Genomic DNA, 23,003 nt, shown 5'->3' with positions numbered 1-23,003 from the left:
CAGAACCACCAGTGAACCTACACGAGTCTTCTGAGTTTATATGGAATGTGGATGATAAAATAGTGGAAAATCTGAAACAATACGTTTTCTTTGGGGACTATTTTGCCTCACAGCGCCCTGCATGTATCCCTCCACCATGAATGGAGTTTCTCAGAACTATCATAAAACAAAGTGTCTCAGTCATCCGGCAGTGAATTCATAACCATTTCATGTAGGAACTTTCTGTGAGGGAGCTTTTAGAGGTGGACGTCTGGTTCCTATCACCACTACTGTGAACAGTTCTGACTCCGAAGTTTCTCTAGAACAGAGTGTTTCACACCAAACCACTCTGAATGACTCTGTTTACATCTTAACTATTTAATTATTGTGCAGAGATGTGAAAAATTAGTGGAGTTCCCCTTTAAATGGACAATGGACAAGTGATGCTAATTGGTGGGTTTCTACTGCCTATTAGTTACATTAGCCTTACAGCTCCAGAGCTCAACAAAAGGGGGGGCAGCACAGTGTATGAGCCTTCTCACTCTCTCTGTCTCTCTCTCTCTCTCTCTCCCTTGGTCTGTCTTTCTCTGTCTCTCTTTTCTTTCAGTGCCACTCCTGGTAAAGTTTTGTAGATCTGCCACTGATGGCCGTCATTTTAATTCATGAATAACACGATGGAAACCAGTTATACGGGACTGCGAGTGGGAGCAGGACAGAAGGTTTAGGTCGTGGGCGGGACAAAATGTTTGGGTTTCAGGCAGGAGCGGGACAAACAGAATGAAATCTTGTGGGACTAGAGAATCTGCCCTGCACAGGCCTCCACTAAAAATCAGACAGGCACTAAAATGAGAACTCAGAGGGGTCAGGATGAGGACGGTATGGTATGAATCTTAGGCACTGCAGGGTTGTGGGGTGGTCTGGGGTCCGGGGTCTCTTACCTGGTCCTGTCACTGCTATAAGGGGGTGGAGTTAGGGTGGGGGAGCTGGAGCTTTCCCCCAGCTGCTCTGGGATTAGTGAATCAGAGGGAGGCGTGGACGAACTCTTCTGGGACGAAGAGGAAGAAGAGCCTCTGCGGGAAACCCAGGAGCTGTCCATCACACGCACTCCCATACTGAAACCATGGAAACGGCCAATCAGATCACTTCGATTGGCCAATCAGATCACTCACTTGGGCAACTAGCTCACTCACACAGCCAATCAGACTACTCACAAGACCAATCAGATCACTCACACAGCCAATTAGATCACTTACTGACCAATTAGATCACTTCACATGGCCAATCAGATCACTCCCATATACAGGCAGGTCAATTAGATCACTGGGATTAGAGCTAAAAGTCATTCACACTCTCACAATCACTCAACTTGTACTTCCTCTTCATTCATTCATTTCTCGTTTTCATTCATTCGGTTCTGTTTTGTTAAATGTTCCAGTTTCATGTCATATTTCCTGATAAATGCTGAGCTGCTCTTCAGTGTCGTAGCTCTCTGTCTGTTTCTGTATCTAGTATGGTTACAGGTGTCTGTACAGAAGGTTCAGTGTAAGTGCAGACGGTCTGATGTTGTAACGACGGCTGTGGTTGTGAGTGAGACGATAAACGAACCTCTGTATCTTCCTGATGCTGCATTAGGAGGAGAAAAGCTTCAGTTAAACACATTTAAACAGTGAGAGTGAAAATAAAAGGGAAATAAAAGAACACAAGGTGCGTCTATAAGAGCCTTCAGTGTTTTAATATAAATTTAAAGACCTGTTACGCTTTTCTGTTTTTTTTTTCTTTTTCTTTCAGTGTGTTGTAGCTTTTATGCATGTAAACGTTCTGCAGAGTCCCAAAGCTCAGCGTTCCCTCCAGAGGGAGAAACTCTCTCCCACAGAATCCACTTTTCTCAGCTGCCTGAAACGCCTCACTGGAGAAACAGCCACAGCGGAGTTTACAGCTGCTCAGGAGAGAAAGGTCTGTCTGCAGACTGTAGGACAGGGGCGGAACATGGAGGGGCGGAACTGCTCTGGAGGCTGACCAATCAGAACAGAGTGGGCGAGCTGACCAATCAGAGCACACTGGGCTCATCGGGAGGCAGGGAGCTCTAACAGAGCGTTTCAGACAGAGGGTGAATAGAGATGAACAGTATGAGGAAAATAATGTAAATCTATGAACTGCTTCCTCCTCATTTATAATAATATTTTATATAATAGTGGAACCCAAAGAACCAAAACATCCCCTGACTCTGTTTATGAGCAGTTTTATTGGGATGTTATTGTGTTTTAGTTATAATAAATGGTATCTGTTGGTTTCAGTCAGTCAGCTGTGCTGACAGAACAACACCTGCTTTCTTTAGAACTGTGAAATTTGCAGCTCCACCTTTACAGATGTGACTCCAGCTGTTTTGTCAGCCACACTGAGAAGGCTCTGTAAGTCAAATGCGATCTGAATGGAGTGTTAGCTGAGCTCTGCTAGGTGAGAACGTATGCGGTTCTTTAACTATGAAACACGTCCCTTACGCAAAAAAAAAAATCAGTAAAGTAGCTACAGATTTACAACACAAACATCAGCAGCCTGAATTTAAACATGATAACAGAAAAGTAGAACAGAGAACAGAAACAGAGAACAGAGAGAGAACAGAAACAGAGAACAGAGAGAGAACACAAACAGAGAACAGAGAGAGAACAGAAACGGAGAACAGAGAGAGAACAGAAACGGAGAACAGAGAGAGAACAGAAACAGAGAACAGAGAGAGAACACAAACAGAGAACAGAGAGACAACAGAAACGGAGAACAGAGAGAGAACAGAAACGGAGAACAAAGAGAGAACAGAGAGACAGAGAACAAAGAGAGAACAGAGAGACGGAGTACAGAGAGACAGAGAACAGAGAGAGAACAGAAACGGAGAACAGAGAGATGGAGAACACATAGACGGAGAACACACAGATGGAGAACACATAGATGGAGAACAGTCTAAATGGAGTCTGAATGAAGTTCTACCCGTCTTTCCTGTAAAACTCCAGCATCATGTTGTCTGTGGCGACGCTGAGTGGCCGTCTGTGTTCCAGTCTGTGGTCAGTGTGGTCAGTGTAATCAGAGCGGTCAGCGCGGTCAGTGTCGGGGCAGAGGGAGCTGTAGACGGAGTTGTGGTTGGTGTGGTTCGGACTCCCATAGTTCCCTGTTATATTGAACTCGATATCTGACAGAAAAGACACCATCATTTATAAACGTAATGGATTTCAGAGACAGTCAGTATTAAACCACATAGTCCAGACTATCAGAGATTACTGAACAGCTACACACTCTGAGTCTGGTCAAACTGGTCAGTCTGAGACTGTGACTCGTTAGACTGGTCAGTCTGAGACTGTGACTGGTCACACTGGTCAGTCTGAGACTGTGCCTGGTCACGCTGGTCAGTCTGAGACTGTGACTCGTTAAACCGGTCAGTCTGAGACTATGACTGGTCACGCTGGTCAGTCTGAGACTGTGACTCGTTAAACCGGTCAGTCTGAGACTGTGACTGGTCACACTTGTCAGTCTGAGATTGTGACTGATCACACTGTTTAGTCTGAGACTGTGACTGATCACAGTGGTCAGTCTGACACTGTGGCTGGTCACACCGGTCAGTCTGAGACTGTGACTGGTCACAATGGTCAGTCTGACACTGTGGCTGGTCACACCGGTCAGTCTGAGACTGTGACTGTTCACACTTGTCAGTCTGAGAGTGTGACTGGTCACACTGCTCAATCTGAGACTGTGACTCGTTAAACTGGTCAGTCTGAGACTGTGACTGGTCACACATTAGTCTGAGATTGTGACTGGTCATACTGGTCAGTCTGAGACTGTGACTGGTCACAATAGTCAGTCTCAGACTGTGACTCGTTAAACCGGTCAGTCTGAGACTGTGACTGGTCACACTGGTCAGTCTGACACTGTGGCTGGTCATACTGGTTAGTCTGACACTGTGGCTGGTCAGTGTTGGTCTCTCACCTCCAGGGAAGAACCAGTCAGCGTGTTGTATGATGGGCTCGATGATCCTCACGATCTGCAGGGACAGAGTGGTCATCATGTCCGTTATAGTCCTGAGAACAAAGACAAACAGAGATTTTACGTTCATCACTTCATACTCAAACCAGCAGAGTCACATTCTGTCATGATTATGGAATTTTTTTGGAAACTAAAAGAAACAAAACTCAGAATTCCGAACACACACAGTCTCATAATACCAGAGCTTCATATACGGTAAATTACCATGTAATTAATCACACAATTTTACTTATTTGTTGAATGTTATTAATGAATTGAGTGAAAGAGTGAATGATGTGAACGAGTGAATGTGAATAAGTCTTCACCCCTCTGTCTGAGGCCACAGCAGGTTGGGTCCCAGGACGATGGCCATGTTTCCTGCAGTCATCTTATTAACGTCCTCAAACTCACTCAGCTTCGCCAGGAACTTTATTAAATACCTGGACACAGGAAACAGAACCGTTACTGCAAAAAACAGACCCGCTCTGATAGATCAGAGCTAAAATACACCCAAACATAACAGAAAATATCTATATCAGTCAGCAAAGCCCTGACTAATATATTAACGTAATTCATAAATTAAATATTTTAATAGACTAAATATAATACATATGATTTTGAGGACATTACATTAGTCGTGTTTAACGCAGCTTTTACTCTTAAAGAAATGACACACAGAAACATTTTCAGACAGTCACACTTTCGATAGATGAGCTATTTAAACAGTGTGAACTGTGTCGACTAAATCTTGTGCTGTAACTCACCTGAAGTTGTTGCTGTTGGCTTTGGGCAGTTTCTCACACACTAGCAGAAGAGCCTGCAGAAGCTTCTCCTGATCCTGCTCACTACAGCAAACAACCCACAAACAACACAGGATCACAATTATAATACAATAATAAACACACAACACACCCACACAGAGCACTGAGGCAAACACACAACCTCAAACCCACACTAAAACCAAAACTACAACTAACCAAAACTACAACTACAACTAACCAAAACTACAACTGAAACTACAACCCACACTAAAACCAAAACTACAACTAACCAAAACTACAACTACAACTAACCAAAACTACAACTGAAACTACAACCCACACTAAAACCAAAACTACAACTAACCAAAACTACAAGTAAAACTACAACTAACCAAAACTACAACTGAAACTACAACCCACACTAAAACCAAAACTACAACTAACCAAAACTACAACTGAAACTACAACCCACACTAAAACCAAAACTACAACTAACCAAAACTACAATCAAAACTACAACTAACCCACATTATGACCAAAACTATAACTAAGTCATTATTCATTAATAATCAACAGTGATCAATCGTTTTAGTGACTGACTTAGATGCTTGTATCCATTCATCGTAGAGGTGAAAGGTCATGAGTGGCTCAGGAAGCTCTCGCAGGTAAGACTTCAGCGCACCTGCAGAACATCAACACACCAACAGGGTCGTCATTAGCAGAGCTGGAGCTGATCCTGAACCAGCACTGAAGGGTAACACGGGAGTGGTGGGGGTGTTGGGTGTGGAGGGGGCTATATAGAAGCGGCTATGTGGAGGGGTGTCTATGGGGGGGTATGTAGAGAGGGGTGTGTGGAGGGGGGCATGTATAGGGGGGTATATAGAGGGGGGTATGTAGAGGGTAGTATGTGGAGGGGGGTATGTGGAGGGGGTATGTAGAGGGGTATACAGAAGGGGGTATGTAGAGGGGGGTATGTGGAGGGGGTTATGTAGAGGGGGTATGTAGAGGGGGTATGTAGAGGTGGGTACGTGGAGGGGGTTATGTAGAGGGGGTATGTAGATGGGGTATGTAGAGGGGGTATGTAGAGGGGCTATATGGATGGGGTATGTAGAGGGGGTATGTAGATGGGGTATATGGAGGGGGTATGTGGAGGGGGGTATGTAGAAGGGGGTATGTGGAGGGGGGTATGTAGAGGGGGTATATAGATGGGGTATGTGGAGGGGGGTATGTAGATGGGGTATGTAGAGGGGGTATGTAGAGGGGGGTATGTAGAGGGGGTATGTAGAGGGAGTATGTAGATGGGGTATGTGGAGGGGGTATGTGGAGGGAGTATGTAGAGGGGGGTATGTAGAGGGGGTATGTAGAGGGGGTATGTAGATGGGGTATATGGAGGGGGGTATGTAGAGGGGGTATGTAGATGGGGCATGTGGAGGGGGCATGTAGAGGGGGGCATGTAGAGAGGGGTATGCAGAGGGGGTATGTAGATGGGGTATGTAGAGATCAACACAGTACATGTACGTCATTACTGCACATATATGCATTATTATTTTATATATCAGTATAAAATAATAAAGAAGTAAAAACTTGATTTTCTGTCATTTATAAAAATGAACATAATGCACTTAAAGAAGTAAATCAAAGCAATCATAGTGCCAGTTTTACTAAACCGTCCCCTGAATTATAAAACAGATTCTAAAACACACCTGCTATGGCGTGAGGGTCAACTGAATATTCCTGCACGTCCAGAACTCCACAGTCCAGAGAGGCCTTCAGCTTCTTCAGCTTAGAGGCAGAGGGAGCTACTCGGAAAAGACCCTGAAAAACACACACACATTTATACATACAGAACAGAACAGAACATGACAGAACAGAACAGCGCAGAACAGAGAAGAAGAGAACATAACAGAACAGACCAGAACAAACGATACCATGTTATTAAGACCTGGTGGGAGATGCAGGTGCTGCAGCAGTACAGCATTTAACAAATACAGCATGAATAAATCATACACCTATATAGAATAATATAATATATAGAGATAAAATATTAGTAACATAAGAATAGAATATCTTTAAGTATAGATCAGTTATAACAATAGAAATATACATATTTACAGTTAATAACCAAATAAACCAAATTTACAAATAAAATATTAAAGCACATGCAGCTACATCTACTACTTACTGCAGGTGAGCAGTGTGTACTGTAGTACAGGTGAGAACAGGTGAGCAGTGTGTACTGTAGTACAGATGAGCAGTGTGTACTGTAGTACAGGTGAGTACAGGTGAGCAGTGTGTACTGTACCTCCTCCTGAAGGCCGCAGTCCAGCAGCATGGTGACGCAGGCCTCGATGGGGAAGGCGATGTCTCGGCCGGTCAGGCTCAGGTGCTCCTCCAGCGGTTTCCCGAAACACGGCTTCTCCACCCACAACTCTGCAACGTCCACACAAACCCAACTCAGCTCAGGTCATCTCCATATCAACATCACTGTGATTCAGCTCTAATTAGTTCAGCTGATATCACTGAGACTAATTTAACATCAAATAAACTCGTTTATCAGCACATTATTAATTTATTAATAAGATATTTCATGTTTTTTAACACAGTACTGGACCTCAGGATCAAACTGAGATGTTAGGAACATAAATATAACCTCTTATTCTCACCTTTGTGCGCTTTAATTTGAGGAAGAACGTTCTGGAGCAGCTCCAGAGACTTCCTGTGGTACTCTGCCTGTACCTCGATCAGCTGGAGAGAGAGAATATCAGGTAGAGAGAGATAAGCCTGGCGCTGCATGAGCTAAATCAGCACATTTAGCAGTATTAAGCTCCCATACGCACCATCTGGAAATATTCTGCATAGTCAGTTTCTTTGGCCACAAAACCGTACATGTCTGCTGAGAGCTGATCCTGAAAAACAGCAAAAACAGATGCAACATGAAGAAACTCCTCAAACTCCGGAGCTCCATCTGGAAAAGAATGCAAAGCAGATGAAAGAGAACAGAATCTCCAATAGACTTTTTTACCCTGCAGATCTCCACGCGATTGGCTGTCTCCTCCAGCTCCTCCCTCAGGGCGTCGGCTTTAGCTCCTACCGGCTGCTCCTTAATGGACAAAGTGGAAGACTTGGAGGACTGGTGCCACCTACAGGTCAGAGGACAGTTTCATTTTCAGAAGAGCGGCATGAAAATAGATTTTTGTACTTTCTGAAGTCCATCGGTCCATCTATAGTGGACACTTGATGGCACTCTTTGAAGATCTTTCAGTCCTGCAAGCCAGACTTTTACCCACCATCAGAGAAGAAGGTGGTGAAGAACATAGTCAAGAAGGTAGTGAAGAAGGTGGTGAAGAACATGGTGAAAAACATGGTGAAGAACAGTGAAATATGAGGTGAAGAACATGGAGAAGAACATGGTGAAGAACATGGTGAAGAACAGTGAAGTATGAGGTGAAGAACATGGAGAAGAACATGGTGAAGAACATGGTGAAAAACATGGTGAAGAAACATGGTGAAGAACATGGTGAAAAACATGGTGAAGAACATGGTGAAGAACATGGTGAAGAACAGTGAAGTACGTGGTGAAGAACAATGAAGTACGTGGTGAAGAACATGGTGAAGAACAGTGAAGTACGTGGTGAAGAACATGGTGAAGAACGTGGTGAAGAACATGGTGAAGAACATGGTGAAGAACATGGTGAAGAACAGTGAAGTACGTGGTGAAGAACAGTGAAGTACATGGTGAAGAACATGGTGAAGAACAGTGTAGTACGTGGTGAAAAACATGGTGAAGAACATGGTGAAGAACATAGTAAAGAACATGGTGAAGAACAGTGAAGTACATGGTGAAGAACATGGTGAAGAACATGGTGAAGATCATGGTGAAGATCATGGTGAAGAACAGTGAAGATCATAGTAAAAAACATGGTGAGGAACAGTGAAGTACGTGGTGAAGAACATGGTGAAGAACAGTGAAGAACATGGAGAAGAACATGGTGAAGAACAGTGAAGTACGTGGTGAAGAACATGGTAAAGAAAATGGTGAAGAACAGTGAAGTACGTGATGAAGAACATGGTAAAGAAAGTGGTGAAGAACATAGTAAAGAACATGGTGAAGAACAGTGAAGAAAATGGTGAAGAACATGGTGAAGAACAGTGAAGTACATGATGAAGAGCGTGGGGAAGAACATGGTGAAGAACGTGGTGAAGAACATGGTGAAGAACACAGTAAAGAACATGGTGAAGAACAGTTAAGTGCGTGGTGAAGAACATGGTGAAGAACATAGTAATGAACATGGTGAAGAACAGTGAAGAACATGGTGAAGAACATGGTGAAGAACAGTGAAGAACGTGGTGAAGAACATGGTGAAAAACAGTAAAGAACATAGAGAAGAACAGTGAAGAACATGGTGAAGAACATGGTGAAGAACAGTGAAGAACATGGTGAAGACCATGGTGAAGAACAGTGAAGAACATGGTGAAGAACATGGTGAAGAACAGTGAAGAACGTGGTGAAGAACATGGTGAAAAACAGTAAAGAACATAGAGAAGAACAGTGAAGAACATGGTGAAGAACATGGTGAAGAACAGTGAAGAACATGGTGAAGACCATGGTGAAGAACAGTGAAGAACATGGTGAAGAACATGGTGAAGAACATGGTGAAGAACAGTGAAGAACATGGTGAAGAACATAGTGAAGAACATAGTGAAGAACATGGTGAAGAACATGGTGAAGAACATGGTGAAGAACAGTGAAGAACATAGTGAAGAACATGGTGAAGAACAGTGAAGAACGTGGTGAAGAACATGGTAAAAAACAGTAAAGAACATGGTGAAGAACATGGTGAAGAACAGTGAAGTACGTGGTGAAGAACGTGGTGAAGAACATGGTGAAGAACATGGTGAAGAACAGTGAAGAACATGGTGAAGAACATGGTGAAGAACAGTGAAGAACGTGGTGAAGAACATGGTGAAGAACATAGTAAAGAACTTGATGAAGAACAGTGAAGAACGTGGTGAAGAACATGGTGAAGAACATGGTAAAGAACATGATGAACAGTGAAGAACAGTGAAGAACAGTGAAGAACGTGGTGAAGAAGGTGGATAATAATGTAGGTGAGAATGTAGTAAAGAACTTAAAGAGACTCTTAACTGACTGAACCACAGGTCACTGTCTGACATGTTGGTTCTAAAACAAACTCACTCACGGAAACAAAGTGGTGAATCTGTCCATAAACAGAACATCTCACTCACTGCACACTGCACACTCACTGCACACTGCACACTCACTGCACAATGTACATTCATTAAAAACTGATGAACACATTTTAATGCTGTTTCTGCTGCGCAGAGACACAAACACCGTGCAGCACGATAGCCAATCAGAGCTGAGGTTCTGCTGAGGTTAAATGTGAATTAACCGTGCTGTAGATGTTCCTGCTGAACAGGTTCTGTTTAGATACCTCTGGGCTCCTCCCCCTTTTCTTATCTACACTTCTCTTATCTGTACCTCAGTCTTACTCTGTACTACACCCATTTTGACCTTATCTCTCTCTCTCTCTCTCTCTCTCCCTCCCTATTACAGTTCTCATTTAAAAAGCCTCTATAATGTTCATATGATCCACACAGTCATTCTGACAGACTGTAATACACTACAGGAAGTGTAGGGGGCGATATGGCTTCTACTGTTTCATTTAAGAAGCTCTATAATGTTCATATGATCCACACAGTCATTCTGACAGACTGTAATACACTACAGGAAGTGTAGGGGGCGATATGGCTTCTACTGGTTCATTTAAAAAGCTCTATAATGTTCATATGATCCACACAGTCACTCTGACAGACTGTAATACACTACAGGAAGTGTAGGGGGCGATATGGCTTCTATTGTTTCATTTAAAAAGCTCTATAATGTTCATATGATCCACACAGTCACTCTGACAGACTGTAATACACTACAGGAAGTGTAGGGGGCGATATGGCTTCTATCGTTTCATTTAAAAAGCTCTATAATGTTCATATGATCCACACAGTCATTCTGACAGACTGTAATACACTACAGGAAGTGTAGGGGGCGATATGGCTTCTACTGTTTCATTTAAAAAGCCTCTATAATGTTCATAGTCATTCTGACCGACTGTAATACACTACAGGAAGTGTAGGGGGCGATATGGCTTCTATTGTTTCATTTAAAAAGTGCTCTATAATGTTCATATGATCCACTAAGTCAGACTGTGCTCAGTCTGATGATGGTGGTCCGGAGTGACAGTGGTCTGAGAGCGACTGGTCCTGTGTTTTCCTCACCGTGTCCGAGCAGAGTCCATGTCCAGCACCAGTTTGCTTAAATGCTTCCTCTGTTTCTGGATGTTTGGAATTTCAACCTGTGAGAGAATCAGGAGATAAACAGTAACTCAGCGTCTGAATAATCTCAGCTTCACCGCAGAAACAGCTCCTCAGTTTATTTATTCATTCGACTGACTGACACTCTGAGCGACTGACGCTCTGAGCACTTAACATAATCCTACAAACATTTCTATTGTTTTGTTTTTAGAAGAACATTTTAATAATCCATGCTGATATTATTAGAGTTCATGTTAAAAGCCCCTAATTAGTACAATGTAATCTTAATAATGTTAATCGATGACTATTCACTTTTTCTGGCAACCTTAGCATTAACATTACTGACCGAATCATTCCTATAATCAGGTTGATTTTTAGACAAATGTTAATTTCCTTTATTTGTCAGTTTATATTATTATTTTTGCTTTTTTTTGTGTTTTATCATATAAATCAGAGCGATCACACTCAACAACTAAAATGCCATGTTAAAAAAATCTTTGTTGGCCAGAAAACGCCTGTGTTGTTATTTCAACTTTAATTAACATTTTAATCAAACGCTGACCACTGTTTATTCAAAATATGCTACAAAACTGCAAAAGCAGAATAGAGGTACCTGTTGTAAACCGTGAAATGTTACATAAATACTTGAACTACTGTCCATCTGTTTCTCTGCATACTTTGTTAGCCCCCTTTTACCCTGTTCCTCAGTGGTCAGGACCCCCATGGACCCTCACAGAGCAGGTACTATTTGGGTGGTGGATCATTCTCAGCACTGCAGTAACACTGTGGTGTGTTAGTGTGTGTTGTGCTGGTCTGAGTGGATCAGACACAGCAGTGCTGCTGGAGATTTTAAACACTGTGTCCACTCACTGTCCACTCCATTAGACACTCCTACCTTGTCAGTCCACCTTGTAGATGTAAAGTCAGAGACGACAGCTCATCCGCTACTGCACAGTTTGTGTTGGTCATCCTCTAGTCCCTCATCAGTGGTCACAGGAGGCTGACCACAGGACGCTGTTGGCTGGATATTTTTGGTTGATGGACTATTCTCACCTCAGTGACAGTGAGGTGTTTAAAAACTCCAGCAGCACTGCTGTGTCTGATCCACTCAGACCAGCACGACACACACTAACACACCACCACCACGTCAGTGTTACTGCAGTGCTGAGAATGATCCACCACCCAGATAGTACCTGCTCTGTGAGGGTCCATGGGGGTCCTGACCACTGAAGAACAGGGTAAAAGGGGGCTAACAAAGTATGCAGAGAAACAGATGGACTACAGTCTGTAACTGTAGAACTACAAAGTGCACCTATATAGTAAGTGGAGCTGATAAAATGGACAAAGAGCGTAGAAACAAGGAGGTGGTCGTAATGTTATGCCTTTAGCTTCAGGTGGTTTCTACACCAACACCCCCCCACCCACACACACACACATATACACACACACACACATTGTTCAGCACGTGTGTCCTGAATTTCTTCCCCCGAGATCTGAAGTTAAGTGTACATTTTCTTTGTGGTTTTCTTTTGTGTTTTTTTTTTGTGACGGTGGCTTAGTCGTCGTCATCATCACACAGTTTATTATAGCGAACTGAAAACTGTTTGTGCAGTTTAATATTTCATGTCTGGACTGAATGAACTGCAGGTTCTGAATCTTTATCGCTGTTTACAGACAAAATCACACCCTGATGTTCTTTCATTTTGTGTAGGACACTTTATGAACATAATAATTATAAAGCATAAAGTGTGTGTGAATAAAGGGTTACAGGCATTAATATGATGGTGTTTGTGTAACAGTGTTGATCTCAGACCTCAGACAGCGTGTAGAGCGGCTCTATGACCTCCCTCTCCATCTGCACCTCAAACAGCAGCAGCTCCTGAGAAAGCTGGTCCTGCGTCTCTCCACAGAGCTTCAGCATCTTCCTACACACACACATACACACACACACACAGTCTCTAAGCCACAGGGTTCTTTGCTCAGTGCCACTTGTGGTTCCCTGAAGAACCCCAGAGGAAAGTCTGGATCTTTGATGGCTCACATTGAATAATGATTCTCCTACAATTCCTCAAATATTAGACAGAAAGGAAATGCGAGTCACTTCAGGTAAACGTTAATAATATATATAATAGTTACAATGTCTAAACGAAGAAGCTCTGAGTGTCGGATGAGTTTCTGGCTTTAATTCAGTTCAGATAAATATTGTTATTATTATGCTGAACTCTGAGCTGAATGTGAGACTGTACTGAGATCTCGACTAAAACTCACGAGAGCTCACTGAGGAGAAACATCTGCGCAGAGAGTCTCCTGTATCTTTTAGTCTGATCTCACTGCTGTCCAGGAGAACCTTCAGAGATATGAAGAAGATAATATAATGTAAATTATACTGGTATAGAACCTTTGCATTATGTGAGGGTTCTATAAACCTTTATAAAGGTTCTTCACACTCACAAATCCCTTTTTCAAACATCGTTCTTTGGGGAACCAAATGTGGTTCTTCCATGGTGTGTTTACTCTCCACCTGCTGAGAGTCTCTGCTGTATCAGAGTGATGATTATGTTTATATAAACATCTTCAGCTCTGAGTCTCACTCAGGCCGAGTCGGGCCGGTTCGCTCATATTCTGCAGATTCTGGGACGATCAGAGTCGACAGCTGAGGAGATCAGACTCCTGCTGGAGTTTCAGGCCAGTCAGAGTTGATAAACAACATGATCACTTTTGACGTGACTCTGGATTTTATCTAGAACTGCACACGTTCCTGAACCTGGTCCTGGAGAACCGCCTGCTCAGGCTGGAAGCTGCCATGTCTGTGAGGACGGGTCAACCTGAACAAAAGACCAGATAAAACCTGAGCGATCTCGTCAAAGTTCTCCTTACACCAACCCAGGGGACATTACTGTCCTTTGTGGACGTCTTCCTGTAAATAGTGGTGTTCTTTAGATGGTCCTTGCACTCCACGGTGGTCCCAGCATGTGTGTAAACATCCTGAGGCAGTTTCAGAGCAAGGCGAGGCCACGTGTTCGCTTTAACACTATTTCTCACTCTGACAGCCGGAGCGTTCAAGATACCACAGGATTCAGGTCAGGACACGTTCTCGGCTGCAGTGCGCTGATGAGTCCACTCCAGCTGAACTGTAAGCCCCTCCTACAGCGGCTGTGAGAGGACAGCAGGACGGGACTGTCAGCATCTCCAGAGCATAAATCAATGGACATCCAGCTCCCACCTGAACAAATAACCCTCTCTATATGGCACTCTCCACTTAACAGAACCGTCCTGCTCGTCCCTGAAGACCACCAGGACCTTCACAACTGGATCAGACCAGGAACCTGCAGTGTTCTCTCCGGCAGAAGCACCTCCATCCACACTCCGGTACAGGTGTGAGACACGGACACTTCACAGCCATCACCTCAAACAGCTCAGTGTCCAGAGTGTTTTGATAAGTGATCCGTCAGCATCGTCTCACAGTGGACCAGCACCTTCACTCTCCATCAGCCCAGACCACTGCCACACCATCAGGATGCGAGAGGAGCGCCCTCCTCAGAGGAGCTCTGCAGACGACTGAGATCTTGGTCAGAAAACTGGTCTTATAGACCAGCTTCATCAGGACATGTGGACTCGTCAACGACTGGAGACTGTGCTGCTCTACAAAGGCAATAAACAGCAACCACGTCGACAGAGAAACTGAGACCAACAGCATCAACGTTCTGAGACTGTCCAGATAAATATGCTGTTATGTGAAGTGATGCAGATCAGTCACTATCATTAACTTACATACTTGCAGCACACTGTATTTGGCTAAATGACAACAGAAATTCAGTAAAGTCACAATTTAAATCATAAAAATTTATCTATGTGGAAAAATAAACCAGTAATTTTTTTTCTAAAACTACTAAAAATGGCATCCCTAAACCTCAATCCTCATTAGGAGTGTGAATATTTATGAATATGCATAATTATTCAACCTGTAATTGTCCTCTTACCAAACCCAACCACTTCCCTACCCCCTAACCCCTCAAAAAAAAAATTCTCCTCCATATCTGAGTTTATCAGACAGATGTGAAACATAATTGACATGTCATCATTTTAAACACCATCATTTATTTATTATGGCTAACTGCACAGCCTGATGTCTCATACTGTAAGGTAGCACTTATTCTGAATCTGCAGGTTTCTCTCATCAGTCTGTTCAGTGTGTTGGACTGCGGTGAGTTTAAGCTCATCTGTGACGTATAAAGCTAAGATGCTATGTGGAGCGCACACATTCTGTCCTGAGAAAGTCTTCAGTAAAAAAAAAAGTTTTCAGCAGAAGAATGTGAACTCTGTGCTACAGTAACACGTCCGATACAAATATATGTCTATATAACCACAATAACCATCCAGGAGAAGTTAAGCAGTGAAAACAGCTCTTTGATTGCAGGAGGTTTAAAGCTGCTTCCTCAGTTTCACTCCGGATCTGATTTTAGTCTCGTAAAGAGTCTGGAGTGTTTTATTCCTTCATCTGGCCAAGAACTTGTTACTTTTAGGGGAAAGAGCTGTTTGACCAACATGCAGAAGAATTGAGCTCAAACTGCTCTTTCTGTCTGCCATTCAAAAACGGGGCTACAGCAAAACCATCCTGAAGGAAACAACAGAAAAGCAGCAGTAGAGCAGCAGTAGAGCAGCTTTAGAGCAGCGGTAGAGCTCTTCAACAGACACAACAGAGTACCGCATGTGTGTGTGTGTTTGTGTGTGTGTGTGTGTGTGTGTGTGTGTGTGTGTGTGTGTGTGTGTGTGTGTGGGTGGGTGGGTTGGTGGGTGGGTTTTTACCCCAACATCGAGTCGTCCCCCAGAACAGCCGCTCCATCCACTAAGCACTGTGCAAGCGTCGTGAGGGGCAGTTTTTTCTGCATGTAAAAAGAAAAACAGAGACTGATACAGCTGATCTCGCCGCACTTAACCAGCAGCCTCACAGTGACACCTCAGCAAATAATCAAATTCCATCAACCAGGAAACACGTCCGTCTTAAAGTCTGTAGACGGTAAAATCATTTTATAATAACTTTATATATTCATTTTTAATGACATAAGAACAATAAATGCTGCAAAAATATAAAGAAAGCAAACATATATGCACAAATACGGGCACACGTACCGATGGAGATCTGACCGATTTTTTGTCCACTTCCACTCCCTGCTGCCCCTGAAGACAGGCGGTCAGTTTCTTATGTGTGCTGTGGGACACCTGCTTCACCAGCTCCATTCGCTTCTCAACCTGCAACACAGACAGACACAGGTGTCCCCCAATATCACTGCACTGCACTGTAGACCCCCTTCTGTCCTCTCCATATCACAGCACTGCACTGTAGACCCTCTTCTGTCCTCCCCATATCACAGCACTGCACTGAAGACCCCCTTCTGTCCTCTCCATATCACTGCACTGCACTGTAGACTCCCTTCTGTCTTCTCCAATTTCACTGCACTGCACTGTAGACCCCCTTCTGTCCTCCTCATATTACTGCACTGCACTGTAGACTCTCTTCTGTCCTCCCCACATCACTGCACTGTAGACCCCCTTTTGCCCTCCCCATTTCATTGCACTGCATTCTAGACTCCCTTCTGTCCTCCCCATATCACTGCACTGCACTGTAGACCCCCTTCTGTCCTCCCGCATTTCATTGCACTGCACTCTAGACTCCCTTCTGTCCTTCCCATTTCACTGCACTGTAGACTCTCTTCTGTCCTCCCCATTTCACTGTACTGCACTGTAGACTCTCTTCTGTCCTCCCCAAATCACTGCACTGTAGACCCCCTTTTGTCCTCCCCATTTCATTGCACTCTAGACTCCCTTCTGTCCTCCCATTTCACTGCACTGCACTGTAGACCCCCTTCTGTCCTCCCCATTTCATTGCACTGCACTCTAGACTCCCTTCTGTCCTTCCCATTTCACTGCACTGTAGACTCCCTTCTGTCCTCCCCATATCACTGTACTGCACTGTAGACCCCCTTCTGTCCTCCCCATTTCATTGCACTGCACTGTAGTCTCCCTTCTGTCCTCCCCATATCACTGCACTGCACTGTAGACCCCCTTCTGTCCTGCAGTGTACTCACTGCTACAGTGAATTATTACTTTTTCTCCACATTGTAAAGGTCTGCATGGCCATGAAATCCAAACCCAAGCAAAACCTTTGAGACCCGATCCAATCAGACCTGACTGGTAATGCTAACACTGAAACCTGAACCAGCCTGAACCTGAAAGGCAGCAGAATGAACCCAAACAAAGGTAGCAGAGCTCTACTACACACACACACACACACACACACACACACACTCACCTGGAGCAGATCATCACTCAACACTTCAGTTTTTTCAGCTCTGAAAGACAAAATAAACATCAGTCAGACTGTAATGGATTAATACCATAATAATCACAAGAACAGTCTAAAAGCTGTGTGTATGTGTGTGTGCGTGTGTGTGTGTGTGTGGGTGTGTGTGTGTGTGTGTGTGTGTGTGTTGAAAACTGAAAGTGTATTACTCAGGTGTGAGCTATCAGGCTATCAGGTGACAGTTGGGGAATCTCCAATCAAAAACAGAAAATAACACTGCCGAACAACACACACACACGCACACACACACACACACACACACAATAAGAATTTATATTATTATTAATATATACTATCATTATTAATTGATCACTGATAATAATTTATCAGTATTGTAGTAGAATAAAGACAAAAACAACCACTTTGATTAATTTCACGATCAGGGTTTTCAGAACAGCTGGAATCTTTTCCACAGTTCAGTAGGTAATAATAACTTTAATGATAATAATATCTTTATTTCTGGAGCTCTTTTCATAGCAGATTCAACTCAAGAGTGTTTTATAGTCAGGTGATAAAACTTAACAGTAACAGAAAAACTACGAGTATTAATTTAAAATCATATGTGGCAATAACACAGATCAGATTAAACAGATAAAGAGCAGAGTTTTAATGGAGCGCTGAGTTAAAGAGCTGCGTTTTCAGATGTTTATTAAAAGTGAGCTCTGAGCTCGACTGTCTAATAAAAGCTGAACTGAGCTCCACAGTTTAGAAGCAGAATAACTGAAAGAGTCTCTCCACGTTTTCTGTGTTTTACTGAAGGCATTTACAGAAGGTCAGTATCTGCAGATGTAAGATCATAAACAGACAGACATTCAGGAGCTTTAAGGTCATTTAGAGCTTTAAAAACCAGCAGCAGAGCTTTAAAATCTGTCTAAAAGATCCAGGCGGTCAGTGCAGTGTGTAAACGGGGTGATGTGATCTCTCTGTGTTGGTGCTGTGAGGATCCGTGCTGCGGCGTTCTGTACGAGCTGTAGAGGATGGACTGTTTTCTCCAGTAAGAAGATCATTACAGTGATCAACTCTGCTGAACAAACGCAGCTACAGGTTTCTCTGCGTCGCTCTGAGAGAGACAAAGATCACACCCAGGTTTCTACTGCAGGTTTGGTAGATGAAGATAAAGAGCTGAGATTCTCATAAAGCAGCTTTCTCTGAGTTTTAGTACCAACGATCAGTATTTTTAGGTTTTTCGTGATTTTAGTTTAGAGAAATATCTGACACAAGGCTGGTAAACCTGTAAACAGTCTTGGTCATTAGAAGGAGTGGAAAAGTAGAATTGTGTGTCATCAGTGTAGCTGTTTCCTAATAACATCAAGTAGGTAACCTATACAAAGAGAAAAGAAGGCCCTAAAACTGAACCCTGTGGGACTCCACAAGAATGTTAAAAGTTTCGATGAATGATGCTCTGCTCATCTTCTCAAAATCTTTTACTTGTCTACTCAGTTCAGTTCCTATGAGTTTACTCAGTCAGACCTCTAAACTATTCTCTCAGCCTTGGCTACTTTCCTAAAACCCTTAAATTAGCAACGAAAAAATACTACATCAATGTCTGTAAACCGTACAATTATTGGCTGATCTCAAATCTTATTTTTATCTCTACAATCTTAGAGAAGCCTTAAGTCTTAACCCTTAGGCTAAGCTAATACTTACATAGAAATCACATGCATGGCAAACCAGTTAGAATTTAGGCTTCATCACAGTTCAGAGATTGCACTGCTAAAGATTCAACACTTTGTTACTCTTGATCTCAGCATTTTTTCAGGCTACAAAATCTTTTCAGGGTCAGCGCGATGGCACTTTTAACAGACTTAGAACTTACAACTATCAATGTATAACATAAAAGGGGAAAAACATCTCTACATACGAAAGTAAAATGTGGTGTGCCACACGGCTCTGTTGTAGGATCACTACTATTTTCTCAATACATGCTGCCACTGGACGCTGATATCCACAAACATCACCTTCCACTGTGATGCTGATGACACACAAATGTATCAGTCAAGCCAGACAAGAAACAACACACTTAATAATATCAAGGCTTATACTGAAAACATCAAAGAGTTAAAGGCAAATACTTACATCCTACTTAATGTGGACAAAACAGACGTCCGAAAGAGGCTTCAAGCTCACTGTCTGAATATATATTAAATAATGAATTCAGTTGAATCAGATGTAGCGGTGAAAAACCTCAGCACCCTCACTGACTCACACACACCCAGTCACATGCAAAAGTTTGAACACCCCAGTCTAAAGATCTGACTTGTGAAAATAAGACTCTCCTCAACAGAGAACAACTTAAACATCACATTCTTCTGCACATTTCAGTGCACGATTTCTATTTATCTGTTTAAAATAACAAAAACACATAACATTTTAAATGTGCCGTAAATTACGCACAGGCCAATTTTGTGTTTTATCATTAATCTAGCAGTGTTTTAGCTTTAGCTGACTCCTGCATCAAGGCTTAATCTGGTGCTACATACAAATGTGCTATTAAGACAGATGAGAAATAAAAAACATAACATCAATAAAGTCTCTTATTGACGATGCTGCACATACTGGAAAACGCAGATATTAAATATATAGATATATAAAGATATATGATTAAATTAAAGTGAGTCGGTTCCTCGCTGTGAAGGTCGTGTGGCTTTTTCAGAAAATCTCTTCTAATTCTGAGCTGCGAACTCGTTTCTACTCTCTATAACTTCCTATAACAGCGCCACCTACTGTACTGGAGCAGGAACTACTGAAAATTCAAACCTTTCCTGCTGAAACTGAGGAAACACATTAATACAAACACAGCAGCTCAGAAAACTATTCAGATTTACACCGGAGCTTCAGGAAATTAGGGATGTTGAATGAAATATAAAATATAAAATAGATTTTTAACTTCAGGGTATATATGATCATAACATCTGAATAAAAAGCTGGTGAGTAAGGAATCAGGAACCACAGTCTGCTACACTCTCATGTTCTTCAGGATATTGTGAGCATCGTCCACACCAGAGAGGCATCACTGCTGCCCCTCACTGAGAGAAACAAATAAGCAAACAAACAAACACAGAGGGAAGACTTACTCTAAACGTCTGAGTATATTTTTGTTGGCTGATCTGGCGAGACGCAGCTTTTTCTTCCACGAAGCCATGATGAACAAACCGAGAGAGAAAGTGGGGGAGGAGGAAAAAGTATCTGAAGAATTAAACCTGACAGTCAGGTCCTCTCACTCTGGGTGTGTTTGTAAACACACCCCCACCACCCCACCAACCCCTCCCCATCACACCCACCCACCCACACACAAACAAACAGTCTCTGTTTAGACAGAAGTTCAGTGATTTTTAATTAGACACATCACTGATTCTGTACCATTATAGACTTCATTCAGGGCTTAAAGCAGTGAAACCTTCTGTGTCTGAAATGTGTTCGGGGGGGGCGGTTTGGGAGAAAGAGTGGGAGAGGAAAAGTGGGAGTTTACAAAATGAAGAAATGAATTAACTGAATATGAACATGTTTGTTAACGAAACTGAAACAAATAAACAATAATAAATAATAACAAGTTGTGCCAAACGAACAACGTATGGTAATTATATCCAAGTGCAAACACAACTTTCAAAGCCATAAAGAATATCTAAAACACCTTCAAACTGGTCATCAATCGTTCCTCCGCTGGTCTCTCAACAGCATGTCAAATTAGCCCAAAGGACTGCGACATAATAAAGTAGCTCTACTTTATTAATACAATACAATATATATACCCCGATCAGGCATAACAATATGACCACCTCATTGTCCATTTTATCAGCTCCACTTACTATATAGGTGCACTTCGTAGTTCTACAGTTACAGACTGTAGTCCATCTGTTTCTCTGATACTTTGTTAGCCCCCTTTTACACTGTTCCTCAGTGGTCAGGACCTCCATGGACCCTCACAGAGCAAGTACTATTTGGGTGGTGGATCATTCTCAGCACTGCAGTAACACTGACGTGGTGTGGGCTGTTTGTGTGTGTTGTGCTGGTACGAGCGGATCAGACACATCCGTGCTGCTGGAGTTTTTAAACACTGTGTCCACTCACTGTCCACTCTATTAGACACTCCTACCTTGTCAGTCCACCTTGTAGACGTAAAGTCAGAGACGATAGCTCATCTGCTGCTGCACAGTTTGTGTTGGTCATCCTCTAGACCTTCATCAGTGGTCACAGGACGCTGCCCACAGGACGCTGTTGGCTGGATATTTTTGGTTGGTGGACTATTCTCAGTCCAGCAGTGACACTGAGGTGTTTAAAACTCCAGCAGCACTGCTGTGTCTGATCCACTCAGACCAGCACAACACACACTAACACACCACCACCACGTCAGTGTTACTGCAGTGCTGAGAATGATCCACCACCCAAATAGTACCTGCTCTGTGAGGGTCCATGGGGGTCCTGACCACTGAAGAACAGGGTAAAAGGGGGCTAACAAAGTATCAGAGAAACAGCTGGACTACAGTCTGTAATTGTAGAACTACAAAGTGCACCTATATAGTAAGTGGAGCTGATAAAATGGACAATGAGCATAGAAACAAGGAGGTGGTCATAATGTTATGCTATATAGGTGTATATATGTACAGTCGTATGTTTGTTTTGCAACAGTTTAAAAATACGCAAGTATGTTTTCCACAGACATATAATTAATCAATAAGCCATGAGAGGCAGAGCGTTACTGTGAATTTATCATGAGGAACAGAGGAACATTCGGTTGCCCATCACTGTACACTGCGGTCATTTCATGAATTTTTTAACTCACTGTCGTGGACTTCAGAACAAATGATAACACAGCACTGTTTAATGCAAAAACATTCACTTTACAAGTACTTTTTGGTCACCAAATTACCACTGTGAGTCTTATTTAGCACCAAGCTAACAGCGCCCTGTGCTCACACTGGGGCTGAATCTCAAACAGCTCCCTGCTCCCTACATAGTGCACTACGTAGAAATTTAAATACCGGATCCTGCAGCACAACAGTGCAAAATACAGCTAACAAATAGTCATTTGGGACTCAGACACATCCACACCCAACACATAGTCACTGTTTGGCTGTAGAAGCTAGAATTTCTAAACTTCCCTAGCGCACTATTTAGGGCGTACGGAGCCATTTGGGATTCAGTCTGGGTTTGACGCGACTTCTGACTGAAACTCAGACACGTGAAGCGTGTAAGACACTCAAGTGACATTTTTTAGACTTTTATACTGCAGTTTTATAGTTTATCATATCTTAAGTGCTTTAATTCAAGTCTGTGACATTAACCTAATGATGAAGTTGTTTAGACTGTTGTTTATCTTTTAGCCTGTTAGCTAGCTGACCAGCCTAGTTCTAGTGAAGAGTTCAGTTGTGAGGTGGTCGGTGTGTGTATATCATGTATTTTATGACATCTTTGAACGTGGCTCAGCCAATCAGATATTAGGACCAGAACTGTCTGTTTATAATGATATTTTTTTTAATCTAAAACGTCGAGGCTCTGCACTGGAATTCGGCAAAGTGAAGGAAATCTTTCAGCCATGTTTTTTTTTCATTTTTCAGTTTATCACT

At 42.8% G+C, this 23,003-nt stretch overlaps 1 protein-coding gene across 3 annotated transcripts in view; it reads right to left on the bottom strand.

The window, feature by feature from the left end:
• Positions 1-23,003, bottom strand: part of arhgap44 (Rho GTPase activating protein 44) — a 45,658-nt gene that overhangs the window by 13,338 nt on the left and 9,317 nt on the right. The window contains exons 2-18 of one of the 3 annotated variants that reach the window (XM_036571941.1): positions 17,389-17,428; positions 16,209-16,328; positions 15,885-15,961; positions 12,892-13,003; positions 11,043-11,119; positions 7,768-7,885; positions 7,583-7,651; positions 7,409-7,490; positions 7,048-7,175; positions 6,449-6,560; positions 5,346-5,427; positions 4,749-4,829; positions 4,311-4,424; positions 3,949-4,040; positions 2,959-3,157; positions 1,585-1,602; positions 918-1,091 (exon numbers count right to left, since the gene is read on the bottom strand). In XM_036571941.1, the coding sequence (XP_036427834.1) occupies positions 918-1,091; positions 1,585-1,602; positions 2,959-3,157; positions 3,949-4,040; positions 4,311-4,424; positions 4,749-4,829; positions 5,346-5,427; positions 6,449-6,560; positions 7,048-7,175; positions 7,409-7,490; positions 7,583-7,651; positions 7,768-7,885; positions 11,043-11,119; positions 12,892-13,003; positions 15,885-15,961; positions 16,209-16,328; positions 17,389-17,428 (1,695 nt within the window). Of the gene's footprint in view, positions 1-917; positions 1,092-1,584; positions 1,603-2,958; positions 3,158-3,948; positions 4,041-4,310; positions 4,425-4,748; positions 4,830-5,345; positions 5,428-6,448; positions 6,561-7,047; positions 7,176-7,408; positions 7,491-7,582; positions 7,652-7,767; positions 7,886-11,042; positions 11,120-12,891; positions 13,004-15,884; positions 15,962-16,208; positions 16,329-17,388; positions 17,429-20,513; positions 20,661-23,003 lie in introns of those variants that run through there. The other 2 variants (XM_036571942.1, XM_036571943.1) reach the window with 2 other exon arrangements.

Source organism: Colossoma macropomum, unplaced genomic scaffold (genome assembly GCF_904425465.1).
Source record: "Colossoma macropomum unplaced genomic scaffold, Colossoma_macropomum, whole genome shotgun sequence".
In the NCBI taxonomy this organism is placed as follows: Eukaryota; Metazoa; Chordata; class Actinopteri; order Characiformes; family Serrasalmidae; genus Colossoma; species Colossoma macropomum.
The sequence above is the reverse complement of the archived record's forward strand: the minus strand, read 5'-3'. Positions and strand labels throughout refer to the sequence as shown.